Here is a 27,760-nt window from a genome sequence, read left to right as displayed (position 1 = left end):
GGGGGCGCCGCAAACGCGATATATGTAACCGTCTGTCGGGAAAACATGAATTTCGGGGGTCACATCCCCTCAGAATTACTTACACGCAACCTGAGACGTGACTCGAAACCGTAGCAGGCCGGCGAGATCAGCGGGAGGGGTATACATGTAAGCCGCCGCGGCAACCACACTCTGCAATTTTTCAAAATTGCGACCTTTCTAGTTATTATTCCACACCTGGAGTAAGACAAAGTTTGGCGCCCTACAACAACAAGAAGTTTTGACTGTACGCACTTGAGCCATATGTCAAATTGACCGGAAAAATCGGGAATCGACCGCTTGTACTGTGCGAAGAGAAATGTTGTATATTTTATTTGATATGAATTTATTAGTGAATTAAATTTCCCCATTGACATGAATGGGGAAATGCAAAAAAACACATTCAAGTATTTTTCCCTCTGAGACTGTAAGCACTATAGTTACAAAACTTTCAGGGATATTTCCTAATTATCACTAAAATTAATTTAAAATATATTTTTTTAGGTCGGCCTCATGGTGGCGCTATAACATCCCACTTTACCTTTTGGCTCATAACTCTTGAACCGTAGGTCGTAAAATCAAAATTATTTTTACCCTGGATTCCTTGGGTCATGACGCATCTCCCCGTATAGGCCACGCCCTTTTCCGCCATGATGGATTTTCCGCCATTTTGAATTTTGTCCAAAACACACTTTTTGCTTTTCCCACTACAGATTTTGTCCAAATGTCACAGAAATCGGCACACGTGACCTCTGGACCCACCCGATTAAAAAACCAACTTCAGAATTTCGGTAGTGCGTATCGTTCGGCCGTAACCGTCGTCCGAAGTTAGTAGGAGGGGCCTATATCACGAAAAACGCCAGAAATCACGCACGGGATGTCCAATCCATCCAAAATTGGAATCGCACGTCCGGGGTGGTTTGTTCGACCGAGTTCCGAAAGCAATTCCATTTTCATCCACAGGGGGCGCCGCAAACGCGATAAATGTAACCGTCTGTCGGGAAAACATGAATATCGGGGGTCAAATCCCCTCCCAATGACTTACACGCGACCTGAGGCGTGACTCGAAACCGCAACAGGCCGGCGAGATCAGCGGGAGGGGTATATATGCAAGCCGCCGCGGCAACCACACTCTGCAATTTTTCAAAATTGCGACCTTTCTAGTTAGTGTGGTTGCCCTAAAGGGGCAACCAGACTCTTGTATCTCTAACACTTTATTATTATTCTCTCCACTACTGGAGTAAGACAAAGTTTGTAAGACAAAGTTTGGCGCCCTACAACAACAAGAAGTTTTGACTGCACGCACTTGAGCCATATGTCAAATTGACCGGAAAAATCGGGAATCGAGCGCTTGTACTGTGCGAAGAGAAATGTTGTATATTTTATTTGATATGAATTTATTAGTGAATTAAATTTCCCCATTGACATGAATGGGGAAATGCAAAAAAACACATTCAAGTATTTTTCCCTCTGAGACTGTAAGCACTATAGTTACAAAACTTGCAGGGATATTTCCTAATTATCACTAAAATTATTTAAAAATATACTTTTTTAGGTCGGCCTCATGGTGGCGCTATAACATCCCACTTTACCTTTTGGCTCATAACTCTTGAACCGTAGGTCGTAAAATCAAAATTATTTTTACCATGGATTCCTTGGGTCATGACGCATCTCCCCGTATAGGCCACGCCCTTTTCCGCCATGATGGATTTTCCGCCATTTTGAATTTTGTCCAAAACACACTTTTTGCTTTACCCACTACAGATTTTGTCCAAATGTCACAGAAATCGGCACACGTGACCTCTGGACCCACACGATTAAAAAACCGACTTCAGACTTTCGATAGTGCGTGTCGTTCGGCCGTAACCGTCGTCCGAAGTCAGTAGGAGGGGCCTATATCACGAAAAACGCCATAAATCACGCACGGAATGTCCAATCCATCCGAAATTCGAATCGCGTGTCCGGGGTGGTTCGTTCGACCGAGTTCCGAAAGCAATTCCATTTTCATCCACAGGGGGCGCCGCAAACGCGATATATGTAACCGTCTGTCGGGAAAACATGAATTTCGGGGGTCACATCCCCTCAGAATGACTTACACGCGACCTGAGACGTGACTCGAAACCGTTGCAGGCCGGCGATATCAGCGGGAGGGGTATATATGTGAGCCGCCGCGGCAACCACACTCTGCAATTTTTCAAAATTGCGACCTTTCTAGTTATTCTCTCCACTACTGGAGTAAGACAAAGTTTGGCGCCCTACAACAACAAGAAGTTTTGACTGTACGCACTTGAGCCAGATGTCAAATTGACCGGAAAAATCGGGAATCGACCGCTTGTACTTTGCTAAGAGAAATGTTGGATATTTTATTTGATATGAATTTATTAGTGATTTAAATTTCCCCATTGACATGAATGGGGAAATGCAAAAAAACACATTCAAGTATTTTTCCCTCTGAGACTGTAAGCACTATAGTTACAAAACTTTCAGGGATATTTCCTAATTATCACTAAAATTAAGTAAAAATATTATTTTTTAGGTTGGCCTCATGGTGGCGCTATAACATCCCACTTTACCTTTTGGCTCATAACTCTTGAACCGTAGGTCGTAAAATCAAAATTATTTTTACCCTGGATTCCTTGGGTCATGACGCATCTCCCCATATAGGCCACGCCCTTTTCCGCCATGATGGATTTTCCGCCATTTTGAATTTTGTCCAAAACACACTTTTCGCTTTTCCCACTACAGATTTTGTCCAAATGTCACAGAAATCGGCACACGTGATCTCTGGACCCACCCGATTAAAAAACCGACTTCGGAATTTCGGTAGTGCGTGTCGTTCGGCCGTAACCGTCGACCGAAGTCAGTAGGAGGGGCCTATATCACGAAAAACGCCATAAATCACGCACGGCATGTCCAATCCATCCGAAATTTGAATCGCATGTCCGGGGTGGTTCGTTCGACCGAGTTCCGAAAGCAATTCCATTTTCGTCCACAGGGGGCGCCGCAAACGCCATAAATGTAACCGTCTGTCGCGAAAACATGAATTTCGGGGGTCAAATCCCCTCCCAATTACTTACACGCGACCTGAGGCGTGACTCGAAACCGTAGCAGGCTGGCAATATCAGCGGGAGGGGTATCAGCGGGAGGGGTATACATGTAAGCCGCCGCGGCAACCACACTCTGCAATTTTTCAAAATTGCGACCTTTCTAGTTATGTTCATTATTGTACATTCGAGAATGGAATATATAATGGAATATATGATGAATTCCTGTTCTGTTCTTTAACTACATAGAAGTGTCTATTTGTTTGTCTCTAAATGTTTTGATGAATTGAACAATGTGGACCCTGTTGTAAACAAGTGTAAGGCTTAATTGGGTCGTCCACTCACAGTTAACAGTCTTTGTATTGAGTTTGTGCTTGAAATGTACTGTAATTCTGCAAACTGTTAATAAAGATTTCAATCAATCAATCAAAGGACGCGCCCCTTTGTGTACATATCTGCATAAAATTATTATAAGCTCACAATCACATAATTTTAATCTAAACTGCTGTTCACACTCCCCGCCACTAGGGTTCACTGGTGTGCAATCACACCTCAGACTTGATAAGCCGCCAACATCAGGGGTTGCCATGTCCGCTTAGTATAAGCGACGTTGGGCTTATTTTTCTGTAAAGTTGCTTAGTAAATATTGGTAGTTTTAGGGTTGCGGTTTTTGGGGGGCTTGTTTCTGAAGTGTAGTTGCTTGCTCCTACTAGCCTAGTCGCTTATTTTGGGCTTGATTTCACAGACCTGCTTGCTTGTTTCTCTTCCAAAACCTGGCAACACTGGAGCGGAAACGGAAAGGAAGTGGAGGAGGAAGAAGAAGAAGGGAACGCGGCGACATTTTTTTTGTGTGTGTTGGTTTCCTGATTCATTCTCGTGTAGTTTTTCTTTGTTATTCTGATCATATTCCCCCATCCCTTTTACCGCCTTGGCTCTACTACTCTTAACTGTAGTGTATTAATTAATAATCCATATTGTTATTATGGCGGTCGTGCCTCCCACTCGCTCCTCCACCGGCTGGCCGCGCGGCGCCGTTCAGTTCGGTGGAAACAAATACATCAGCGGCCCGGCCAAACCCCTCACGCTGGAGAGGACCATCAACCTGTAAGTAATAATAGTAGTTGTAGAAGAATTGTTGTTAGTATCATTTTGCAGAAGATTTCTACCAACATGACATACTTCTTATTTATTACTTATTACGCTACTGCCGTTTTTCTAAAAAAAACGCATCAGTCTGCATCTCTGCAAGGACCTTTTTAACCATGTAATAATACAACATATTTGAATTAATATTTTTCACCTAAACGTCATCCTTGATGTTCAATGCAATGCCATTGGTCATGATATTTGCATATAAATACCCCTCGCAGAGGCTGAAATTCACACAAATTAAAAATCTCTGGACTTTTGAACAATTTTGAACCTATGACATTTGATCTTTAACCCTGATAAAAGTAAGTAACATAACTGTAATAATGTATTATTCATTACTGTGAAAGATATCCCCCAAATGTAAATTATTAATTTATTATTATTTTAATAATTATTACAAATGTGCATAACATTTGCATTTCCTCTGATAAGTCCTAGTAGTAAAACGTAGTAGTAAGGTTGAAATCTCTTTTTTGCAAGTAGAAATGAATCCGGGTTTTACAGGGTTAATGAGTGTGTGTGGGTGTGTGTGTGTGTGTGTAACGCTGGGATTCGAACGTGTGTACCGTGTGAAAGAGGCTCTGAGCCACTCTGCTACATGTATTTCTTTCACATGACTCTGTTAATGAATGTGCATGTATTATTTAATTTATTGCAGATACCCTCTTACCAACTACACGTTCGGCACCAAGGAGCCTCTGTATGAGAAGGACAGCTCCGTGGCAGCCAGGTTCCAGCGGATGAGGGAAGAGTTTGACAAGATGGGCATGAGGAGGACAGTGGAGGGCGTCCTCATTGTCCACGAACACAGACTGCCTCATGTATTACTGCTGCAGCTGGGGACCACGTTCTTCAAACTGTGAGTGGAAAGTCTTGAACCTGAGACCTTTTAAATGGGTTAAGGTGCATTGTTTCAACATTCACTTGTCCGGTGCATTTATGACAGTAGTTATCGTCTGTCAGGGGGAAACCTCATATGTCCAAAATTGTTAGCTTTCAGGAGTCAATTTCAGAAATGGCAAAAGTAGCAGATCTACAAGCTCGAATCGTGTCGCAAGCTGGCAGATCTGCTACTTTTGTCATTTTGTGTGACGCTGTAGTTAAAATATGGCGATAAGAGGTTCTTATGTTCTTTTGCAGTCCTGGTGGAGAGTTGAGTCCAGGGGAGGATGAGGTGGAAGGTCTGAAACGCCTGATGACGGAGGTAAGACTTTGTTTCTACTTTATTGTTGTACAAGATCCCAAACAGTGTCAAGAAAAGTGTTGTATGGTTTAAAGAACAGAGAAAGATAAATAAAGTCTTATAACACGAGGACACAATGTCAAATTTGCATAATTATGTTGTCGTGGTCAAAAAGAATAAAGTTGAGAAACAGTTGCAGGAGACAAACATGGCAGCAGATATAGAATCACACATAACGTGTGCAGTTGAAGCTCAATTATTACTATAAATAAAATATAAATATGGACTTGTGGCGATGGACATAAACAATGATATTTATTCTGGTTGTATGTCAGATCCTCGGCCGTCAGGATGGGGTGAAACAGGATTGGGTGATTGATGACTGCATTGGCAACTGGTGGCGCCCCAACTTTGAGCCTCCACAGGTGGTCAGATGAGATTGATTTATTTGATTACTTACCGATTTTAAATGTTTGCTTGTATGCTAAGCACAAAATGTCATGTGGTACACATTTTGTACTTACTGTATCATGCTAATCCAAACTCTGAACTGGTTGTGTTTTTGCAGTACCCTTACATTCCAGCACACATCACCAAACCTAAGGAACATAAAAAACTATTCCTTGTTCAGTTGCAGGAAAAGGGTAAGTGCATCAGACCATTGGGGGATGAATATGGCTTCAAATGATATGTTTTTGTTCAAGTAATTTCCAATAGCTCGATATTCTGATAGTAATTATCCCCGTACACTGTTAGTTCAGTATAGGGGTCTCCTAGCCCCGCAAGCAGAACCCAAATGTAGTAAAGTTTCTGACACTTTGATTACTTTACACATTGGGTCCTGTTTCACGCTGGGCTGCCGCCAGTTACGCACACACAAATACAATGTAAACACGTAAGGAGAAGTCGATCGGCGCGGTTTTCCGCCATTTTTACCTGTGTTGGTTTACGAATGTGCGAACTATAAGTACCTTACATACCATACCGACACATCTCCTGTGTCGCGGAAGCCGTTAAGTATTTTTAATCCATGATTGATTAAAAATGTCGCTTCTTCCTACCTTGTTTATTGACACCTCATTGTACCGCCTATCTGGCTAGCTAGTGGTGCTACAGTTATGACGGAGCAGATCAGAGGCAGGGACGTAGCCCGCAAAGCCAACCGCACATCGGGAGGCGGTACAATAAACGGTAAATAAACAAGAAGAAATCAAAGCGCATTTTTAATCAAACATGGATTAAAAATACTTAACGGCTTCCGCGACACAGGAGATTTTATCAGAGGTATGTAAGGTACTTATAGTTCGCACATTCGTAAACGAACACAAGAAAAAGCGTGGTAATAGCGCGCCGATCGACGAAAGGTTGAGTTTGTTTATATCCGCGTTCCAACAATCTCATTGGAAAATCTTAGCATGGCCAGGAACCCTATATAAAGCGACAATCAAATTTCATAAAAGCTTTATGTAGGGTTCCGAGAGGGGCTAGGGGTCTCCCATCTCTTCAGCTCTTTAGCAAAGAGAAAATGCACTTTCAGGTCTAATTTGATCAAAACAGGAGTGTGAACTCAAACGGTACACACAGGATAAATAAGTGAGTCCAGTGACTCAGGGTTCCTTGAGGGGGTCTCAAACCCTGAGAGTAATGGGGGTCCTTGAAATTAAAAAGTTTGAGAACCACTGATCGTGGATAATATCCTGGACCGGAGCTTTTCCGATACCGTTATCGGTATTGGAACAACTTTGGTGCTGGTGATCTTGTGTTTTTGTTTCATTTTCTTCTGACCATCCACCCGGTAAAAGACTGTTGTTTGTGACGAGTGCTTACAATTGGTTTTGCTGTCCCTTTCACTCATGCCTGTGCTTTTCCCCCCTGTAGCCTTGTTTGCTGTCCCCAAGAACTATAAGTTGGTGGCAGCGCCGCTGTTCGAGCTGTATGACAATGCTCCTGGGTATGGGCCAATCATCTCCAGTCTACCACAGCTATTGAGCAGGTATATTTAAGCTTCTCTTTTTTTTGGTGTAGTGAAGTTTTCGTGATGGTTTTTCATGACATTTTTATAATGGCAGGGCTCGAAATTAACTTTTTTACTTGGTAGCACTGGTGCTCCCAAATTCAGAATGAAGGAGCACCAGAAAAAAATTAGGAGCACCCACCAAAATTTTACGAGCACCAATATGTAATCGATTTTTTACATTCATTATTATTACACTTGTAGCCTACAGCAGTGGTTCCCAACATTTTTCATGTCAAGCACCCTCAAATTGACACTCATTAGCCCACGGACCCCCATTTGAAAATATATGCCAGGGACCCCCATATGAGAAGATTTTTACGGCTCTAGCAGTGATTTTCAGTTATTTACATTTCAAGGACCCCCAGTTTGACCTGAATTAGGCTACCGTTCCCCATTTCTATCTCTGGGACCCATAAAATCAAAGTTAATTTAACTGAGTGTACAAATGTACAGTGAAATTGGTTTACCCATAGTATGTAGTACACTCTCAGAGTTTCAGACCCATAAGGGTCCATTTGGTTCCTAACTATCATTTAACCGAGGACCCCTAGGGATCCCCGGACCCCACTTTGGGAACCACTGGCCTACAAGCCAGTTGGTATGAGATGCTATTTTTGTGGCAATAAACCAGTTGAAAATATAATTAAATTCTAAATACTGTCTCTGCTATAATTTCTGAATTTGTAAATGGCTACAAAACCCTTTGTTTTATGTAGGCCTGCTTTTTGATTGAAGTAAAAAAAAATATATATATATATATATATATATATATATATATATATATATATATATATATATATATATATATATATAGGCCTACTGTATATATTTATGAGAAGTTATTTTCATAACGTCATCATAAATGTGTGTGTGTGACTCCACACATTCCATTCAATTGAGCCCTTTTGTTGTCTCTCACAGCTGAGGACCTCAGGTCCAGCTGATGTTGATCACCCAATCAGTCCACGGACTGACGGGAGGTTAGAGGAAGTAGAAGAAGCCAAGGAGATATTTCTTTAAACAATCATAACTCTGGACAGGAATGGACTAGGAACTTACTTTTTTTTTGACATGCTCAGATCTTTATGCTCTACAAGTTTAAATCATCTCGCGGGAGGGAACCGGCCCGCGACACTTTCGGTCGCGATCGTTTTGGTCGCACTACAGTAATTATATGCAGTAGCACTGGTGCGCCCAGTTATATTTTGAGATCGCACAGATTAAAATTCAGGCGCATTTGCGACCAAAATGATCGCTATTTCGAGCCCTGAATGGTCTTTGGAGAGGGACTTAATAAATGCCCGGAAAACCTTTATTGTCACCCACCCTTACCTAGCCTCAGGGACCGCAGGCGTTTTGTTTTCAAAAGAACCGAAAAAAAAGCTTGTGCGAACGACCCAGGAAACCTGGTCTAGTGCCATTAATACAGAGACGAGTTAGGGGTTACCGTAGGGGTGGGCGTTATGGAAAAATATAATATCACAATGATTTTTCAAGCAGTATCACAAGACATGATATTATCACGATATTTGTTCATCCACCTTACAAGGTAACAGTATTAAGTAACTAAAAGAAAAAGTATTAACGAAACATTTAGAGTAGACCAAAATACTTTTTGGCTAACGAAACTGTCGTTCTACAAAAGTATAAATCAAGGTATAGAACTGCAAATATTTATCGTCCACCCCTAGGTTACCGACTGGTATATTTTGTTTTAAATTAAAAAACAAAGTGCCTGTCCTTTTTCACCGGTGCCATATGAGACTGCAAAGGTTTTAAGTGTGAAGTTGCTCAGGGACTCTATGACACATAGACTGAGCAGAGTAGCCAGGAGGCAAACACTGGACCTTCTGATTCCCTGACACACTCTGCCACTTCTTGTCTATGGCCACCCGTTTAAAACTGTAATGTGTGTGTGTGATTGTGCAATCACTTTTATGATGAGATTTATTCTAGTAATTATGCAATGCCTAATTTAATGGTTTGAAACTCAAAAAGAACGGAAATACCTCAATGTTTTCGAGATCTGCAAGATCCGCTACTTTTGATACTTTTGTGTGTAGTATGATTAAGTAAGGCATTCATTTACGGGGAGAAAAAACCCCCACATACCGTAGTTAGAATCTGGAGATGGGAGGTTTCTGCCCGTCAACAGCGATATGTAGACTGGACAACATGTGTCTCTTAAATTGTCTTAAGTCTCTAGAAAGGTCCAGTAGGCTGGGCAACGTGATACTTGTACTTTCAGTTAGACATTTCGAACAGTAGTTTTTGTCCAGGTGAGATGAAACTGGAAAGGAACTTTATTAGGAAATATGGATGAATTAATTTATTGAAAAGTGTTGGAATGTTTCTGCTTATGAATTATTCTGAGCCATGCACCTGGTAAAGAGACTACTTGTTGATACTGAGAATAAGAATGAAATAAATCAATGTTGCTACTATGACTCCTCAGGTATGCGACTAATCTGTGACCGGCTCTCTTCTTAATAGTTGTACGTTTGGCAGTGTGCAGGTTATTCTTTTCATGTGCAGTGCACTAGATGTTTTGCCTATGCACCTGTCAATAGATGTTGTTTTTTTTAATCTAGGTGTGAGTTATTTTTTATTTTTTTACAGCTACTATGACTTGAAATTAATTGAGTTGAACAAATGATGGTATAAAATCAGACCTGTCTGAAGTGAGTGGTGAAACAGCGGCCCCTGTTGGTACCCTAAACCTACAGACGGGGACGGACGGATCGCTGGTTCTAGGAGTGGTTGCACCACTCAAAACATTCTGAAGACCGCACATGCCGAGTTAAATAAATGTGCAAAGCATAAAACAGCATATGTGACGCCTGTTAATGTTTTGGTGTCCCCTCTTTCCTTAGGTTCAACTTCATCTACAACTAAATTGCATGGAAAAATATGTGCAGTGTCTGGCTGTCTCTATGAGCGCAGCATTTTCCAGTCACGATCAGAGACAGCGGGATTATGGACAAAGGGTGACTAAACTCTGGCCTAATTTAAACATGAACCTCACTACATTGGAGATGCGGGCCGTAAATGACAAGTTTATTACTGATGGAAGAACATACTGTCTGTGGTCTTTCTTTTGTTTTTTATCTGAAGAAGGAACGGGAGCAGTTTTCTAGCAAACATGTTTAATTTCTTAGTGTGTCTGTCCGGTTTTATGCTCCCACAGAAGATGGCAGTGTTTGATGTAAAAAAGAAAAGAAAAACAAACCCATGACATCGAATTTCTGTTCTTTTAAGATGCTATGCTTTTTTTTTTAATAAATCAATTTAAAATGTGGTCTTTGAAAGGTCAAAGTGTATGTGCATGCTGCAATACTCTACTGTCAGCTCAGTATATGACAGAAAAATATTCATGTCTTCATGTCTTCAAATGCAAGAAAAATATTTGCTAGTTAAGCCCAAACCACACCAATGATTTGCCATGCAACTCTTTGCAACCATTGTCCCCAATGGCAGTTCAGAGTTACAAGGAGTTGCATTGGTGCAGTTGACTTTACAAATGTTTTTGCAAGAAGTTGTGACTATAGTTGCATATGTGTTTTAGACCTTCATCAGGTTATCTTAAGGTACATAAAGGACTAGGGGAAAATGATACAGCAATTCAACTAAATCATATGTCACATTGTTTGCTACTTTCCCTAAAACATGTCTCTTTCCATTTGAATCAATGCATTTGAAAATGGCAGCCATATAATTGTATTTTATTATATTGTTATTATAGCCTACTATACTATCCTTTGTATGCCAGCGTTCAGGGCTTTGCAAAATGAGGTGACGGTTTAATTTCACAATTTTGCTGGCTATAAATTAACCCAATGAGATAATGTATGGTTTCGGCATCCACTTTTAGACATTCTCTTTGTATGTCATGTTATTTGCAATAACTGTCCAATATGTATCGATATCAATGGGTAGTCCATGATATGGAAATGTTTGAGCAACATTAATTTAAGACAATTCAACATGCAAACTATTGAAAATAATCCAAGCATTAGACTCCCCTTTCCCAACAGAACTACAAGCCAAGATGGACGCTTTGTTGGCTTGTAGTTCTGTTGTTTTTGCGACACGCCTTGATGACGTAGTTCATGTGCGACACATACGGAGCTCGCGTTCTGCACACTTTCCCATCTGGTGTTGTCAAGTATCATATCGGTGTGTTTTTGGACGTCAATAATCAAGAGCCTTTTTGTCATGAACTCTAAACGACAACCAGACGACGGCGATCACACGAAGAGAAAGAGGAGAAAAAAACGCGAGGAGGTCGCTCAACTTTGTTCCATTCTGGCTGACGACAACGTGAAGAGTGCAGTGAAGACAGCCTGGTCTCATGGCGCTGCTTACTGCCATGGTCAGTACTATGGATACATACTACACACAGTACAGTACACACACAACTGCCATGGTCAGTACTATATGAATATTATACTATACAGTACAGTACACACTATACTGCCATGGTCTGTACTGTGCATATTATACTACACAGTACACTACACACTACTGCCATGGTCTGTACTATGAATATTATACTACACTACACAGTACTGCTATGGTCAGTACTATGAATATTATACTACACACAGTACCGTACACTACTGCTATGGTCAGTACTATGAATATTATACTACACACTACAGTGCACACTACTGCCATGGTCAGTTCTATATGAATTTTATACACCGTACACTACACACTACTGCCATGGTCAGTACTATGAATATTATACACAGTATAGCCTACAGTGCAAGTACACAGGTACTGTACTGTCATGGTATCCCCGTTTGGCAAAGTGATGTAAGGTTACAAACAGAGCTGTACTGTCATGGTTTGTTCTCTATACTATAATTGTTTGTGACTTGGGAGAAATAGAAAAAATGATGTATGTCCATTACATATCAAGGTCCATTATTGATTCAGCATTTGAGTCACGGACCACCATTTGATGACATTTAGCCTCTCAGACCCAAAACTAAAGAATATGTCCACATGTCCAATGCTGTATTGATGTGGCACCATTAGGAGAGATAACAGGCAAACGTTGATCAAAATTGTGTAGACTTCTTGTAAATTAAATAATGTAATGTTTATAATAATGTAACTCTTATGAGCGTAACATGAAACCAAATGGACTTACTCTCAGGAGTTAAAGATCTACAAGGGTCCATTTGGTTACCAACTCTCCATTCAGCTGGGGAACACCCGGAACCCCTTCAAGGACCACTGGTGGTCCCCGGACCTCTGGTTGAAAACTACTGGGTTAGAATAGTTTACAAAAGACTTGAATTGACCTTTAGCAAACAATGTTTTATCATATAGGAATACTATTGGTGGAGAGGTTTGTCTAACTCATGTTATGCTTAGCTGTGATTGGACCACAGCAGTTTGGGGAGGGGCTTAGGTTATAGGAAAGGTATTTTCCTTTTATCAGATTATTTTTTATATCTAAGGGTTGGGACAGAAATGACAGGATGATGAAATCCGGAGTTGGAAAAACATTAGTTTCTATATTGTACACGTTGTATATGTATGCAATGTTTAATCGTAATAAATAAAGAAATCTATATACCGTATATGAATTATACAACATATAGCCTACACTACTGATCAAACAGATTTTGATTCCTATATTGATATTCATAGCAACCTTTTTTTCTTCTTTTGAAATCTGACGGGTGGCTGGGATCTCCCTTAGAGATAGGGTGAGAAGAAGTTCAGTAACACGAGAGAGACTCAAAGTAGAGTCGCTGCTTCTTCGCCTGGAAAGGAGCCAACTTAGGTGGTTCGGACATCTGGTTAAGAATAGGATTAGGATGACTCTCGAGCTTCTCCCTAGGGAGGTCCTCAAGGCACGTCCCACTGGGAGGAGACCCCGGGGCAGACCAAGTTGCACTTGGAGGGATCATCGACTCGCTGGCCTTGGAACGCCTCGGGATCCCCCAGGAGGAAGTTACTAATGTTGCTCTGGAGAGGGAACTCTGGAGCTCTCTGGTGGAGCTGTTGCCCCCGTGACCCGACTAAGGATAACCGATTGAAGATGGATGGATGGACATCGTGACATTGTAATAAATGGTCATTAGACTATCTCCCAGACGCCCGCCCCTGTCAGAGTTCAATGAATGCAATCTGGGAACCCATTGGCAAAACAAAGGAAAACCAGCGCCCTCTTTTCCTTCAGTCTGTCTCGAGAGACTAGAATGAATGTATAATCATGTGCAGGATGTAATTAGGGGCGGGAGGGCGGCAGCCGCGGCACCTGTCAGTCAGCAGGGAGTGTTGGGCAGGAGGAGTAGGACTGGCTGGTGAGCCAGAAGTAGGATACAACGACAATGTATTCTATCTTATTATTAGAGGGGGATTTATTTTTTTGCTAGTGAAACGTCAGGAGTGCATATGAAATGTAAGCTATTCATTTATCAGACAATCATTGTTTATTTTATTTATCATCATTGACTTGTCTTTCATCCTGTGTTCAAGCTAAAAAAAAGGAACCTTACATCAACTTTGCCTTAGGGGAGGCCGAGGGCATGTCTGGGCATGTTGCAGAGTTGTTATGAAACATTTTCAGGCATCATATCCCATTTTAATTGCTGCGCAAATTAACTTGATGTAACACTGTTTTGCAGGGAACCTGGAGTTGGATTGCCAGCCCTTCCCTCACTGCATCATCAAGAACTTCATCAGCAATGAGACCTTTGGTGAGAACCTGCAGAGAGAACTCCTAGACCTCAACTTTCATGAGAAGTCAAATGACTTGTACAAATTTAAACAGGTACACTAGGCCCGAGTAGGCTTGTCACGATCATGACATTTTAGTTGATGATTAATTGTGTTTTTGCCAGTTTGAACATTGGAACATTGATGCACGGATGTTTTTTCACAGGGCAGATATGACAAATAACTGAAATATGTATAAATCAATGACTGTCATTGTCATCGAAGGTCATTGTCAGACATTACTAATAAACAAAATAAATAATATACTTATCACCAAAACAGACCATATCCATACAAAGTTAAGGATAATCTATTCTGGCAATTTTGACGTTTTTTGAACATTTAAAAATGTCAACAATTTTGAAATGTTTTGCCCTATATTACTATTGAAACTAAAGAGCGTGGACAACGACATGGAAATCATAATGGAAATTTGACACTTCTGTTCATTCTATCCAGCTGTTTTTATACAGAATCAATAAACGACTAAAGATAATGCAGAATTATTAGCCCAAATTATTGCGATCAGGGCTGGATAATTGTAACAAGGCTAAACCAAAATACATAATTTCATTGCCGTGGACCAGTAATGACACTGTTGTATAATGTCTTCTGTTTATTTCCTTTAACAGTCAGATGATTTGAAGAAGAGAACGGAACCACACATCACAGGCTTGAGGTATAATATCTTACTGTCTGTCTGTTTGTTTGTATGTACATTACTTGCGAGCCTGTCCTACTTTACCTACCATCTCAGGAGAAGAAATCCATTACAATTCAAGTTGATTTTATAAAGTGCCAAATCACAACAAGTTGTCTCAAGACACTTTACGTTATAGAGCAGAGACCCAACATTGTCCCACCATGAGCAACCAATTTCGCGACAGAGCCAACAAAAAACTCCATTAACTAGAAGAGGCGTGACTTAACACGGATATGCAGGTTTTCAAAGTAAATAATTTATAATAATGCCTGGTCTGTGATCACACCACCGGTCTGCAGCTGGCCATTCGTAATCACAGTCCATGGAAACCTGCAAGATGGGAAACACACAAACTCAGGGGAGCCGGTCCCCGGATGGTGAGTTAGTGGCAGGCCTACAGTGTGTTAATTACAATTGCACTGATGGGACACGAACCCACACAATGACACACGAGAGAGGAACTCTCTTCACCTCTCGTGTTTCATTGTGTGGGTTCGGGATGGATGGAAGGAATAGGGGGGGATTGAGGACAGAAGTGGAGAGGGAGAGAACCTCCATGAATAACATCGTCTCTCCACCTTCATCGCACACATCTCAGAGCTCCACTAATTAATCCCTAATTTGCCCATTTCCCTTGTTTTTGTTTGACTTGCTAAATATACTAATATACAAATTTTAATATCAAGTGAGTGTATATTTTATTAGAATAAGATCTACAAGCTCACTGCCTCTCTTCGAAGTCAGATTGGGCCCAGCACTAAACTGACTGGCCCAATGGACCCTACGCCGGTGCTCAAATCACACTGTCGTGTGGTCACTTTGTTTTGCCAACGGCTGATTCGGTCTGGCTTTAGCCAGACTAAACTAGCAGATGTACAAGCTCGCAGAGTAGCACAAAGTGACTTGCTGTAAGTTTGTATATCTGCTATTGTTTTTATTTTTATTTTTTCCATTTAGGACTGAGAACAGATTCTCCAAAATGTCTTTTAAATCATGTTTTTTTTCTGAACATTTTGATATTTTTGATATATAAATCTGATATTGATATATAAATCTGATATTCTTCTATATCAGTGGTTCTCAAACTATTTAATGTCAAGGACCCCCAGAGTGATATGTATTTGTAGCATGGTGATGCTTCTCCTAGCATGGAACCTGGCTTCCTCTTTATTTGAGTCATACATATCCCCCTATCCCCTCTCTGCATAATCCGTCAGCGAATATTAACGGCCCCGTGGATAACTGGATAAGCAAGCTTCACAAAAAATCGGTCCCTGGCCTGTTGAACCCTTAACATAAAGATATTTGAGTCACGACATGTCTAGGTTAGGCCCAAGAATGTTTCGTTATGGTAATATAAAGTCTGTCTGGATAAACATTTCTGTCCCATCACAGGGCAGCACTGTTTGGGCAGTTCCGATGCTGGCTAGCAGAAGTCCTGGGGGTTGATCTGGAGAACACAGTGGATATTTCCTGTGCCAAGTACCAGTATACCGGTGAGCGCTGTCAACAGTTTGGCTTTTTACTTATTTAGTGTACACTTCTTAGTTCTTTAGGGCTGAATGATATTGTGTTATGAAACTAGGTATTGTGTGGGATTTTGGACATCATAGTGGCGAATGACAACTACAAGTGTGGCCTGCTCCTGGTTTTTAAGGCTGCATTACAGTGAAGTTTTCTGAACGTACCTGTCGACTGTTCTATTCTTTGTCTTTACCCACTTAGGTTATTATATAGGCATTACTGATTATTATTTAGAAAAATAAAGACACATCTTGTGAATAGTTTTGTCCGCACGATCCCCACAATATCATCACAAAATTGATCACAAAAATCACAAAAGATTATAATATTTGAACTTACTAGTGTATGCAAAGTTTATGTATTCATACATACCGTTAGGTCCTTATTATGCACATTTCCCAAGCTTGCGAGCAAATAGAAAGCAGACAGCTGTAATTTTAAACTAAAACCAGGAAGTTAAAATAATAATAATAATAAAAAAAACATTGGATACTGTGTACCGGCAATTGTTTTCCAATTATACAAAAGTTATTTTTGATATAGTCTTTCACTAGCATATTTTCCACAATAACCATTCCACATTCATGTAAAACTTTATTTTTAATAGTTAGTAGCAGTAGTTTCTGCCCCCAATCACTAGTGCTAAAATGACGCAGACACCAAGTATTTATTTATATATTTAAAAGTAAAAAATAAAATACACTTCTGAGAATGTTAATTTCCAAAATATCTTTAGGCGCTTATTTTTTGGAGCGGCACTTCCGTATTTTAGCTTTTGAACTGAATTCTGGGAATCGCAGTCCCAACAGCCCCCGAAAGACTACTAAAGTTGGGACTGCATTGTGTCCGTCAGGTGGAACTGTGAAACCTCCTAATGTCCCAAAACTGTCACTTTTCAGGATTCAAATTCAAAAGCTATACAAGCTAAAGAAACGCGTCGCTTCGCGCTTGCAGATCTGCTGCTTTTGATGCTTTCGTGTGATGCCGTATTATGATCAAGTAGGGGGCGTTAATTTACGCGAAAGAACATGGAGATAAGAGGTTTCCAACCTGACAGCGACAATATGAAATTCTCAACTGGAGATCCAGTCAGAGAGGTATATACAGCCATATCACTTTCCATTGATTTGTGAACATAATCTCCTCTAGATGTGCTTCTGTGCCATGATGATGAACTGGAGGACCGGCGTGTAGCATTTATCTTATACCTCGTCCCTCCGTGGAACACCAGCGATGGGGGAACCCTGGACCTGTACACCACAGACAGTGAGTGCCACTGTGTGTGTGTCTGTGCGTGTGTGTGCGTGTGTGTGTGTGCATGTGCGCGTTAAAGAGAGCAGTATACCAAGATTTGTGTGTGTGTGTCTATTGTCAGGTCACTACCAGCCAGAGAGTGTAGCCAAGTCTCTCGTGCCATCTTGGAACACGTTGATCCTCTTTGAAGTTTCACCAGTATCTTTCCACAAGGTAACAGCCTTTCCATTTCCAAAATAAAAACTCAATTCATTTACATAAATATGACATCACGCTACAGTTAGCTGCGCCTGCGCGTACTTCACCCTTTTTTCAGGTACACTTGGGGAGTCCCAAGTGTACATGCAGTGGTGGACAAAGCATACTCATGAGTAAAATACTCACGCATTCAAAAGTACATTTTCCAAAATATTTCAAAATAGGAATATTCTGAAACTTTCAATCATAGTGAAAATGGCACATCTACAAGCTCATGATGCGTTTGTGCCGTGAGCTTGTAGATCGGATATTTTCCACTATATTTGAAATAGAGTTTACGTGGTTAATTCATAACATGTATTTTTGAGTCCCTTCCTAGGAAAGTATAATATATTTCTATTGGAAATGTAGCAGAGCGAAAGGAAAAATCTAAAAGAAAACACTTTGGAGTAGTACCGTAACCCATTTTGGCCTGACATCGACATTTAAAAAATGTCGTATAAATCATTTCTGTTTCTATGTCAGTGGTGCTCAATATTTCATGTTAAGGACCCCAAAAATGATATGTAATTGGCCACCGACGCCCATCTGAAAAGATGTTGTTCCAGGGACCCCTCGGAAGCAAAGATATGAGTTAAAAACGTTCGCTCGGAAAGAATATATATTCAAAGATTTGCGCCACGTTTTCACGATTTTTCAAAAATAGCAGACCTACAAGCTCGTGAGCTTGTAGATCTGCTATTTTTCAACAGCTAAAGTACAACATCATTCTTAAAAAAACCAAAAGGGGTTCCCTCCCAGAATGGGTTAACTCGATGGAGTACAGTACATCGTCTGTGTCGGGCAGAAAACCTCTCTTATCTCCATATTCTAACTTTTTGTGATTTCTTTTTTTTCCTCTCGTAAATTAACGCCCCTTCACTTGATCTTGCGACACCATCCCATGAAAGCATCAAAAGTATAGCAGAACCGCAAAAGCTCGAGTTTTGGCCTTGTTGTATAGATCTGCTACTTTTGAATTTGAATCCTGAAAAGTAAAGAGTTTTGGACATATGATGAGGTTTCCACCCGACGGAATCTATTTCTAAGCCTGTGGGTTTTGTGTAGGCATGTAACGATACACTCAACTCACGATACGATACGTATCACGATATGAGGTTCACGATACGATTTTTCACGATATTTTCAACACAATGATTTTCCAGACAAATGACCAGTTTTTTTTTTAATGATTTATCTTTATCTTTAGCTTTTTTCACAATTTCTATTTAACTACATTGCAAAGATAATTGCCTTCCTTGATGTATTAATGAGCATCAATAACGACCATCACCTGGTCACAGTCACAGACACATATACAGCTCCCCTCTCTCCAGGCCTCTACTGTCTCATTTCTCTCCAAAATCATGTGAATATGATTACAGCTGACATTTCTTATCACACACTAGCCCCCCCCTAAAAGAATATATAATATCGATATATCGCGATATACGATATATCGTTACATGCCTAGTTTTGTGTCATCATAACGTGCTCCAGGTGGCAGAGGTCCTGTCGGAGGACAAGTGTCGCCTGTCTCTCAGCGGTTGGTTCCACGGGCCGTCTCTGGAGCGCCCCGCCAGCCACGTGGAGACACCCGTCCCCAGGAGCCCTCACCTACCGAGAGACGTAAGATTACTTCAACCCATTCTGACCTGAGATCAGATAAAAAAAAACATCTATTATATCCTGACAGTTACATTATTAACCCATTCTGACCTGAGATCAGATTCTAAAAGTGTCTTTGATTTTTCAAAGATAGCAGACGTACAAGCTCGTGGCGCGCCACTCGGTGGCGCGCTATGAGCTTGTAGATCTGCTATTTTTCAATAGCTAAAGCACGACATGATGCTAACACCAAAAGGGGTTCCCGCGCAAAATGGGTCAAACGGATTCAGGTTGAGACTCTAGCCCATTTTAGACCTGGGGCCGATTCTAAAAATCTGAATCCTAAACATTTTTCTGAAAATTCTATGTCAGTGGTGCTCATTTGAGTTCAAAACGTTCAAATGGACAGCAAAAGTGTCCATTTGAAAGTTCTTTGTTTGTTCATTTTATTTTTGTTTTGTACAGTGTACAGTATGTGGCCCATGGTGACATAAAAGCGTCTTAATATATTACTTATTATGGCCCCAAAATCTATAAATCTCACACACTATTTAAAGCAGCCGGCGGTTCCACCCGCTGTTTTCACTTGAGCACCTGCCCCTCAAAATGTCTGTGCACGCCACTTCAAAGTTCAGTTTATGTCACGTGTGTTTTATATTCACTTGTTTGCTTGTTCTCTTCATATATTGAAGTGTAATAAATACTTAAAAACAATGATTCCCTTAAGAAATCTAAAAAAAAAATCAAATTGTTTTCAAGATTTTGCTGTCTCCGACATCCCGATCGGACCCAGAAATCTGGCATCGGTCGGGGCTCTAATGCATGCGAATGTGTATGTATGATGTATTCATGAGTTGGTTGGTGTTTGCACAGGAGACACTGCTACTGGAGTGGGTGAACCCAACGTACCTGGATATCTGCTACCAGGAGCAGATCCAGGGGGAGTTTGAGGACAGTTCTGAGATCCAGCTGAAGAACTTCCTCGTGGTAAATTGCTCCCCCACCTTTCTCTGTCTCTCTCTCGTCTTTCTGCCGTCTCTCCTGTAAATGTTCATGATAAAACGGCATGGTCTGTGTCTCATGGGAGGGCTGTGGGGCAGTTCAGAAACCCGTCCACCAGTTCACCTCATCGATGGGGGAATCCAAGCTAATAGAAACGGCAGGCTTTCTATTTCTGAAAAGTTGCAATGCAATAATTGGTACTAAGCCATCGTTCTCGCGATAATACAAATCTATAAAAAAAAGAAAAAATCTTGTTAAAAAAAAAAAAAAAAGAGTCGAAAATAATTGTGGTATTTTATCATGAACATTACTAATTATATACATTATAATTAATAAACAAAAATAATTTAAACTTCAATATTTTATTTATTTTAGAAACTCAGTTCATCTTTCACTCCACTCAATAGGGGCAATGCCCGTCGCAAGTTGAGCACGGGTTTTCTCGTATCGGGTATTCTACATAATGATTAAACAGACCCGAGGTCCGAGGTAATGGACCCTGGTACCGACCCGGGTTCCAGTGATTATGGTTTAAATCACGGATCCGGATTGGCATCAGGGGGACCCGTGAAGAGCTACTACTACTACTGTGACAATAAAATGTGGAGTTATTAGACCGTGGGTGTTTGGCCTTTTTAACCTGGGTTCTGTCACCATCAGGAGGAGAAGTTCATGGAGGTGAGCGAAGCGTTGAAGTCAGCTGACGTCCAGTGGACGAGACGAGGTCCCCCCAATAAGCGGTGAGACATTTCACTCATTTTTATCTTCCTAATGAATATATTTATCTTATTTTATTACCAAGTGGAATTGACAGCGTGTCAAGTTGGGTACTGTAGGTCACATGGATATTGATTGCTTGTACCCTGTAGGGTCTGTTCACAGGTCACAGTTCACCGAACTGTTCCCAGCAATTATTATGCAGCCAGCCAGTGTGTTTTTTGAACATTTAAAAAATGTTATATCATATCTAGATTAGATACGTATCTATTTGAAATGCTTTTTATAGGGTTTAAGTGGTTAATTAAATAAAGTTCAGTTCATGTGTATTTACTTCTTTGTTCATTATTTAAACTTTTCTTTCTCTCCACAGTTTAATATATTGAAATAATTCTATCAAAAAGTAGTTTTTTGATCAATGTTTTTGTTGAATTTTCTCAAATTGAATTCAAGATTTGTACAGTAAAGTGATGTCAACGACTCAACGTACTTGACTGTTCTAGCGCTTCTATTCTAATTTGTCTCTACCCACTTAGTTATTACATAGTCATTACTGATGCTTATTTATAAAATATAATCTCATTGTGTAAATACTTTGTGAAAGCATCGCTATTGATCCCCAACATAATCATCTCAATGATGTCCATTTTGAGGTATTTACTATTTGGTAAAGAATATTTGATTTTGTCCATATCGCCCAGCCGGCCAGCCCCACTACCAGTTCTGTGCATTGTATGGATTGGTATGACATTTAGATTTCAGGAAATCTTTGAATATATATTCTTTTTAAAGTCAACATTTGTTCCAGGGTCCCTGGAACAATAATATTTCCAGATGGGCGTCTGCGGCCAAAGACACAAAATGTTGGGGGTACATTGACATGAAACAGTTTCAGCACTACTGGTATAGCAACATGAGCTTTTCCAGAAAACTGTTCGCCTTTAGAAGACATTTGTAGAATCGGCCTCAGGTCTGAATGGGTTTAACTGTACATTACAGATTTTAACACATTTATTAACACGCTTATTTGTGTGTATTCAGATGCTACGAGACTGCGTCGCTGGATACGTTGCCTCCGTGTGTGAGTGAGTGTTGGGAGTTGCTGCGTTCGGAATCCTTCTTCCTTCTCCTGTCCAACTTCACGGGACTCAGCCTGCACTACCTCTGTCCTAACGATGACGAAGAGGTGAAGGAAGAGGAGGAGGAGGAGGAGGAGGAGGAGAGCGAACAGCAAGATGACTACACCAGGGACGGAGAAGCCACGGGGTCTGTGACAAATCCACAATCATCAAGTAAAACCAAAGACAAAGGTTTGTGTTGAGCACTTACTACGGTATGTCATGGAGAGCACGGAAGTCTGATGTCAATATCGGTAGAGGGGCGCTAAGTCCACAGGCTCCTGTGCTTTCTTATTTGCATTGTAATCCCCAAAGGGGGATTTTTAGATCGCCTCATATAAGAACTGCGTTAGAAAATTAAACAAATCTGTGGCGCCCGCTGTCGGAGTGGTCCAAGCGCATGCCACATATAGAGCGTCGCAGTCCCCCAAAACAAATAGTGTTGTCTCCTGCTTTCTTCAATCTAATGATTTGATCGGCCCAAAATATTGTGTTCATTGTCATGATTTGTCACGATCCGAGTTGGCTTTGTCCGCGGCGTCGTTCTGAAAGGGGGAGGGACTGCGACGCTCTATAGGACCCCCTGTTGTAGCCCATAAACTAGCTCTTGTAGATTTATTTTCGCTGAACATTAAACTAAAAGGATAGGAATGCTAGGTTTCACGTGAAGCATACGAGAAGACAAATAACGTCAAATAGCCGATCTAGCAGCCAGCAACGTGACAATACAGGCAAATCGGATCTTCAGGACTGACAGTCCAGTGTCCACACTTGTTATTTGCAAGTGATCAGGTTGTATTTGTTTATTTGGTCAGCCTAAATCTGCATTGGTTGATGTGCTAATAATGACATAACAACATAGGTGTGAGTAATGCTTAATTTATATTCTCAGCAAAGGTAGCAGGTCTACAAGCTCATAACGTGTCACGATGTGACACGTGTCTGGCGAGCAACACTGTCATATACGTGATTCGTATAATATATTATAATTATAAGTCAGGCTTCAGTGTCCCCGACTATCCAGACCGAGACATGTGAATCTCATTTCAAACCACACAGGAATGTGCTTCAAATTTGATCGACAAAAAAAAATCTGTTTCCTTTTTTTTGCAGTGGTAGACTTGATCAAATCGTATCAATCTGATTCCAATCTGGATAGGAGGAGGGGCAAAATGAGATTTAGCCTGCCAGTGTATAGGTGGACATAATAGCCTTGGTAGGAAAAAAATAGATACATCTGCTTTAGTGCTTATATGTACTGGCGGTGTGTGTGTGTGTGTGTGTGTGTGTTTGTTTGTTTGTCCGTGTCCCTCTTCAGAGCCCAGTGTTCCAGAATGCTCGGGGGAGCTCCGTCAGTGGTCCCACGGGGACTACACGTTGTTGCACGACGCAGAGGCGGCGAGAGCAGAGTACGCTCTGGACCTCATCCTGCCCTTTGGCTGTACGGGTCAGTTCTGCGACAATCACCCATTCACATGCTTCATGTCTTAACCCATTTTTGACTGAGGTCGATAAAAAAAAGGTTCAAAATCTTAACATTTTTCTGAGTGGTGCTCAACCTTTTTCATGTCAAGGACCCCCAAAATGATCTCTATTGGGCCACGGACCCCCATCTAAAAATAGGTCGTTCCAGGGACCCCCCAGAAGCCAATATTTTAGTTTAAAATGTTCGCTATGAAATATATATTGAAAGATTTGCACCACATTTTCACGACTTTAAAAAAATAGCAGACCTAGTACAAGCTCGTAGCGTGCCACTCGGTGGCACGCTATGAGCACCCCAATGTTGGGCACCCCAATTGTATAATATATATATATATAATATATTCTATTGTATTAACATGCTCTACCATACATATTGTTGCGAACGCAGTGAGCACTTACTATGAGACCTAGTATAAGTTATATTGTATTATACAACGGGTCTTTTCGAGGAAGCAATCTCATTGGTTGAAATAGCCATCTAGCCGTGTAAACAAGCATGATGGAACCCATAATAAAAAATCAAATCGAAACTCAGCTTGGCTGAGTTTCGCTGCTCTCCCAGAGAGGATTACTAGGCTAGCGATTGTCTAGGGACATCTTTGGTCATAGTGGGTACACAGGCCATTTAAAAAAAGCAAATATCTGAGTTATAATAAAATGTAGTTGACGTCTTACTGTTGTATAATCTAATATTACTCGCCTTTGGACCACAAGGTCACTGGTTCGATCCCGGGTGCCGCCAATGCAGTGTATGAGTAGCACGGGTGCTTGGGTTGAGGCAAGTCGTGGTTGCTGATGGTAGGTGTGGCAATCCATCTCCCAGCGGTCTAGCGCACTGTAACCGGGACAGACTCGGCTGATGCCGACAATAAGCCACTCCCGACCTACTTCTTACCATACAGATGTACTAGCCCATTCTGACCTGAGATCAGATTCATACGAGGTTTCCACTGGACACACACTGGTCTGATTAACCCATTCTGACCTGTGATCAGATTCTAAAAATGTCAGTCGTTCTTCGATTTTTCAAAAATAGCAGACCTACAAGCTCGTAGAGCGCCACTCGGTGGCGCACTATGAGCTTGTAGATCTGCTATTTTTCAATAGCTAAAGCATAACACCAAAATGATTTCCCGTTCAGAATGGGCTAGTTATACAGTATGTGAGCTTGTATATATCATTTTTGATTTATTGTCTTACGTAAATCATCTCTTCTGGTTTGTTTAAGAACTACTGTATTATATTATGATATGATTCCTGAACATTGTTTCTCTCTTAGACTGGCAACCAGAGTTTGGAGGCTTCACGTCTTATGTCGCTAATGAAGAAGATGAGGAGGTGAGTGTGACCCACTTGAACCCTGTTTTATGCACAACATTTTCACTATTTGTGAAGATACAAATCTAAAAAGAACAACACAAAAAAACTCATTCACAATGCCTTGTGAGCTTGCAGATCTATTGACACTATTTTAGACATTTGCTTGTCAAAACATCTTGAAAATGTCAGAAGAATGTTTGATTATTATAGTAATTTGATTCCATAGAAATCAGCATGTCTCGTGTCCTGCATCAAAAAACACCTACCAAAACATTGTAATTTTACATATCGTGTTAAGTGCGTAGGACACACGGCGCCAGCGTGTGGTGACTCATTTCACGCTGTTTCACAAATTACATATTTAGGACTTGGCCCTAGCAGCATTTTTTCATTTGTGAGATTTCATTTAGCTTTAATCCATGAGTATATGACGGTATAAATGGCCCCTGTGTGTGTGTGCTCATGGTGCGTTGTTGTGATTTGACTCGTACAGCTCCTGACAGTTCATCCCGAGGACAACTCACTGGCCCTGGTCTACAGAGACAGAGAGACGCTCAAGTTTGTCAAACACATCAACCACAGAAGCTCCGTTCAGTCGCCCGACAAGGCGGGCTCCCGTAGAAAACATTATGACTTTTCTTTTGTCTATTATGAATAAAAAAACTGTCTTTAACACTTGGTTGACATCGTCGTTCGTGAGACCTCTCCTCCACCCGCGACAGTGGTTCTCAACAGTTTCAGGCGACCCCCCCAAAATAAATAAATAAATAATAAAATAATCATATTTTAATTGGGGTTGAACACTATTATCTGCCAACCCTCCTGCGTTCTGCAAGAGACTCCTTTTAGTTGACCATTTCTCCTGTGCTGCTCCTGTGCCAGAATTTCTCCTGCGCTTCTCCTGCGTTTGGGGGATTTCACACTTTTTTGCGTGGCGGTCAACCCGGTCAAACCTCTCTCTCTCTCTCTCTCTCTCATCAATGAAAGAGTGGGAATGTTATGCTGCGTTCATACGGGCAGACGCAAAGACCACAAGTGTGGAGCAGCCGTATCATTGCGTCATGTCGCTGGCTTCCATTGACAATGAATGGTAGACTGTATCTTTGCATCGTCATGTCGCTGTGCTTCCATTGACAATGAATGGTAGACTGTATCTTTGCATCGTCATGTCGCTGGCTTCCATTGACAATGAATGGTAGACTGTATCTTTGCAATGTCATGTCGCTGGCTTCCATTGACAATGAATGGTAGACTGTATCTTTGCATCGTCATGTCGCTGGCTTCCATTGACGATGAATGGTAGACTGTATCTTTGCATCGTCATGTCGCTGTGCTTCCATTGACAATGAATGGTAGACTGTATCTTTGCATCGTCATGTCGCTGTGCTTCCATTGACAATGAATGGTAGACTGTATCTTTGCAATGTCATGTCGCTGGCTTCCATTGACAATGAATGGTAGACTTTATATTTGCATCGTCATGTCGCTGGCTTCCATTGAGAATGAATGGTAGACTGTATCTTTGCGTCTGCCCGTGAACGCACCGCTATTCTTTTACTCTTGCTTTTCATGTACAGTAGCCTATATTAGGCTATGTCTGGATAAAGTCCAGTCCCACATACAGTGTAGTAGGCCTACACATAACACTCATGTATCTAAATTGTAATTGAATGCAATTATGAAGAGATAGTCACTTTTTAAGTAATTAGTGGTTATTATTAAAGATGGCTCTTGTATTGCTTCAGTCGTCAAATCAATTTCTGTAGATCTACTGTACTTTTAGCTTCTTTTTTTTTTAATGGATCCTATGTTCGTAAAGCCTGATATATTATATATAAACTCCCCAAATCCACCAGAATACAGAAATGTTCTAATTTGTTCTACTTTGTTACAAATTTGGTGTACCCCCCCTTGAAAAACAAAAATTCTCCTTTTTATCTGATGGTCTGAGGTTGGTAGGTAGGCTATGGTTGAACATGGAGTTGAGACGTTCAGTTTAGTTTGACTTGGTTCCACAGATTCATTCTGTAAAAATCACTCGGCTATCGGCTATTTTCAGAATGTTTGCCTCTTTCTTATATTATTTGACAATTTGGTCAATGTTTGACCAATTTGTTGATTTGATTTCTTTCTCTTTTTTTAGGTATTAAAAAGTCTTAAAAGTTTTGGATTACTTAGGCCTACTGTATTATTCCGCAATGTCACGTTTTGCGTTTTGTGCAAAAAAAAATGTGTTTCAAAAAATATATAAAAATGGTACTTTCAAAGTAAAAAAAACCAAACAATAGCAGATCTACAAGCATACTTCACAAAGCGTTGCGATGCAACCTGTATCTTTTGAATAGCCAAAGTATATAAAATATGGTTAAAGTGGTTAAAATGATTGTGATGCTATATTTACTAATTTTGCTGAGGACCCCCTGGTACCCCCTCAAGGACCCCTGGGGGTCCCCGGACAGTCAGTGGCCTCATAGTAATTGATTATGACCACAGTACATACGTTACAATGCTGTATTTGAAGCCAAATTGTTCCTGTTATATTTCATACAAACTGTAGCAAAGGCAAAGGCCCGGGTCTGTGCGACCTTTACCTTTACTACAATTTATATTAAATATAACTGTTTTATTCTTTACATCATG

At 40.8% G+C, this 27,760-nt stretch overlaps 2 protein-coding genes across 4 annotated transcripts; both read left to right on the top strand.

Moving 5' to 3' along the window:
* Positions 1–3,881: 3,881 nt before the first annotated feature.
* nudt21 (nudix hydrolase 21) lies at positions 3,882–10,712 on the top strand. 2 transcript variants are annotated; one of them, XM_080764152.1, is made up of 7 exons: positions 3,882–4,166; positions 4,873–5,073; positions 5,355–5,418; positions 5,733–5,822; positions 5,966–6,041; positions 7,276–7,390; positions 10,288–10,712. In XM_080764152.1, exons 1-7 carry the CDS (start codon positions 4,045–4,047, stop codon positions 10,307–10,309), a joined length of 690 nt encoding a protein of 229 aa, XP_080620278.1. In that variant the 5' UTR covers positions 3,882–4,044; the 3' UTR covers positions 10,310–10,712. The 2 variants fall into 2 exon arrangements, with proteins under 2 accessions (XP_080620278.1, XP_080620277.1); XM_080764151.1 differs by having other exon boundaries at positions 5,733–5,825.
* Positions 10,713–11,572: 860 nt separating this feature from the next.
* Positions 11,573–27,279, top strand: ogfod1 (2-oxoglutarate and iron-dependent oxygenase domain containing 1). Of its 2 annotated transcripts, none has more exons than XM_080781797.1 (13): positions 11,573–11,786; positions 14,062–14,207; positions 14,785–14,831; positions 16,251–16,351; positions 17,529–17,645; positions 17,755–17,846; positions 19,371–19,499; positions 20,352–20,465; positions 21,141–21,220; positions 22,239–22,507; positions 23,634–23,762; positions 25,080–25,138; positions 25,614–27,279. In XM_080781797.1, exons 1-13 carry the CDS (start codon positions 11,630–11,632, stop codon positions 25,776–25,778), a joined length of 1,605 nt encoding a protein of 534 aa, XP_080637923.1. In that variant the 5' UTR covers positions 11,573–11,629; the 3' UTR covers positions 25,779–27,279. The 2 variants fall into 2 exon arrangements, with proteins under 2 accessions (XP_080637923.1, XP_080637924.1); XM_080781798.1 differs by having other exon boundaries at positions 11,635–11,786; positions 14,062–14,133.
* Positions 27,280–27,760: the final 481 nt, after the last annotated feature.

The sequence above is a fragment of the Protomyctophum bolini genome (genome assembly GCF_963924005.1).
Source record: "Protomyctophum bolini genome assembly, chromosome: 1".
NCBI lineage: Eukaryota > Metazoa > Chordata > Actinopteri > Myctophiformes > Myctophidae > Protomyctophum > Protomyctophum bolini.
Note: the sequence above shows the minus strand (reverse complement) of the source record. Positions and strands in the feature narration are given on the sequence as shown.

Excerpts from the sequence above, each read along its gene's own strand:
- ogfod1 (XM_080781797.1), top strand. The coding sequence starts at position 11,630 with ATGAACTCTAAACGACAACCAGACGACGGCGATCACACGAAGAGAAAG. Across the intron at positions 14,208-14,784 it reads ACTTGTACAAATTTAAACAG|TCAGATGATTTGAAGAAGAG; the intron begins GTACACTAGGCC and ends TTCCTTTAACAG. Across the intron at positions 14,832-16,250 it reads CCACACATCACAGGCTTGAG|GGCAGCACTGTTTGGGCAGT; the intron begins GTATAATATCTT and ends GTCCCATCACAG.
- nudt21 (XM_080764151.1), top strand. The coding sequence starts at position 4,045 with ATGGCGGTCGTGCCTCCCACTCGCTCCTCCACCGGCTGGCCGCGCGGC. Across the intron at positions 5,826-5,965 it reads ACTTTGAGCCTCCACAGGTG|TACCCTTACATTCCAGCACA; the intron begins GTCAGATGAGAT and ends GTGTTTTTGCAG. Across the intron at positions 7,391-10,287 it reads CTACCACAGCTATTGAGCAG|GTTCAACTTCATCTACAACT; the intron begins GTATATTTAAGC and ends CTCTTTCCTTAG.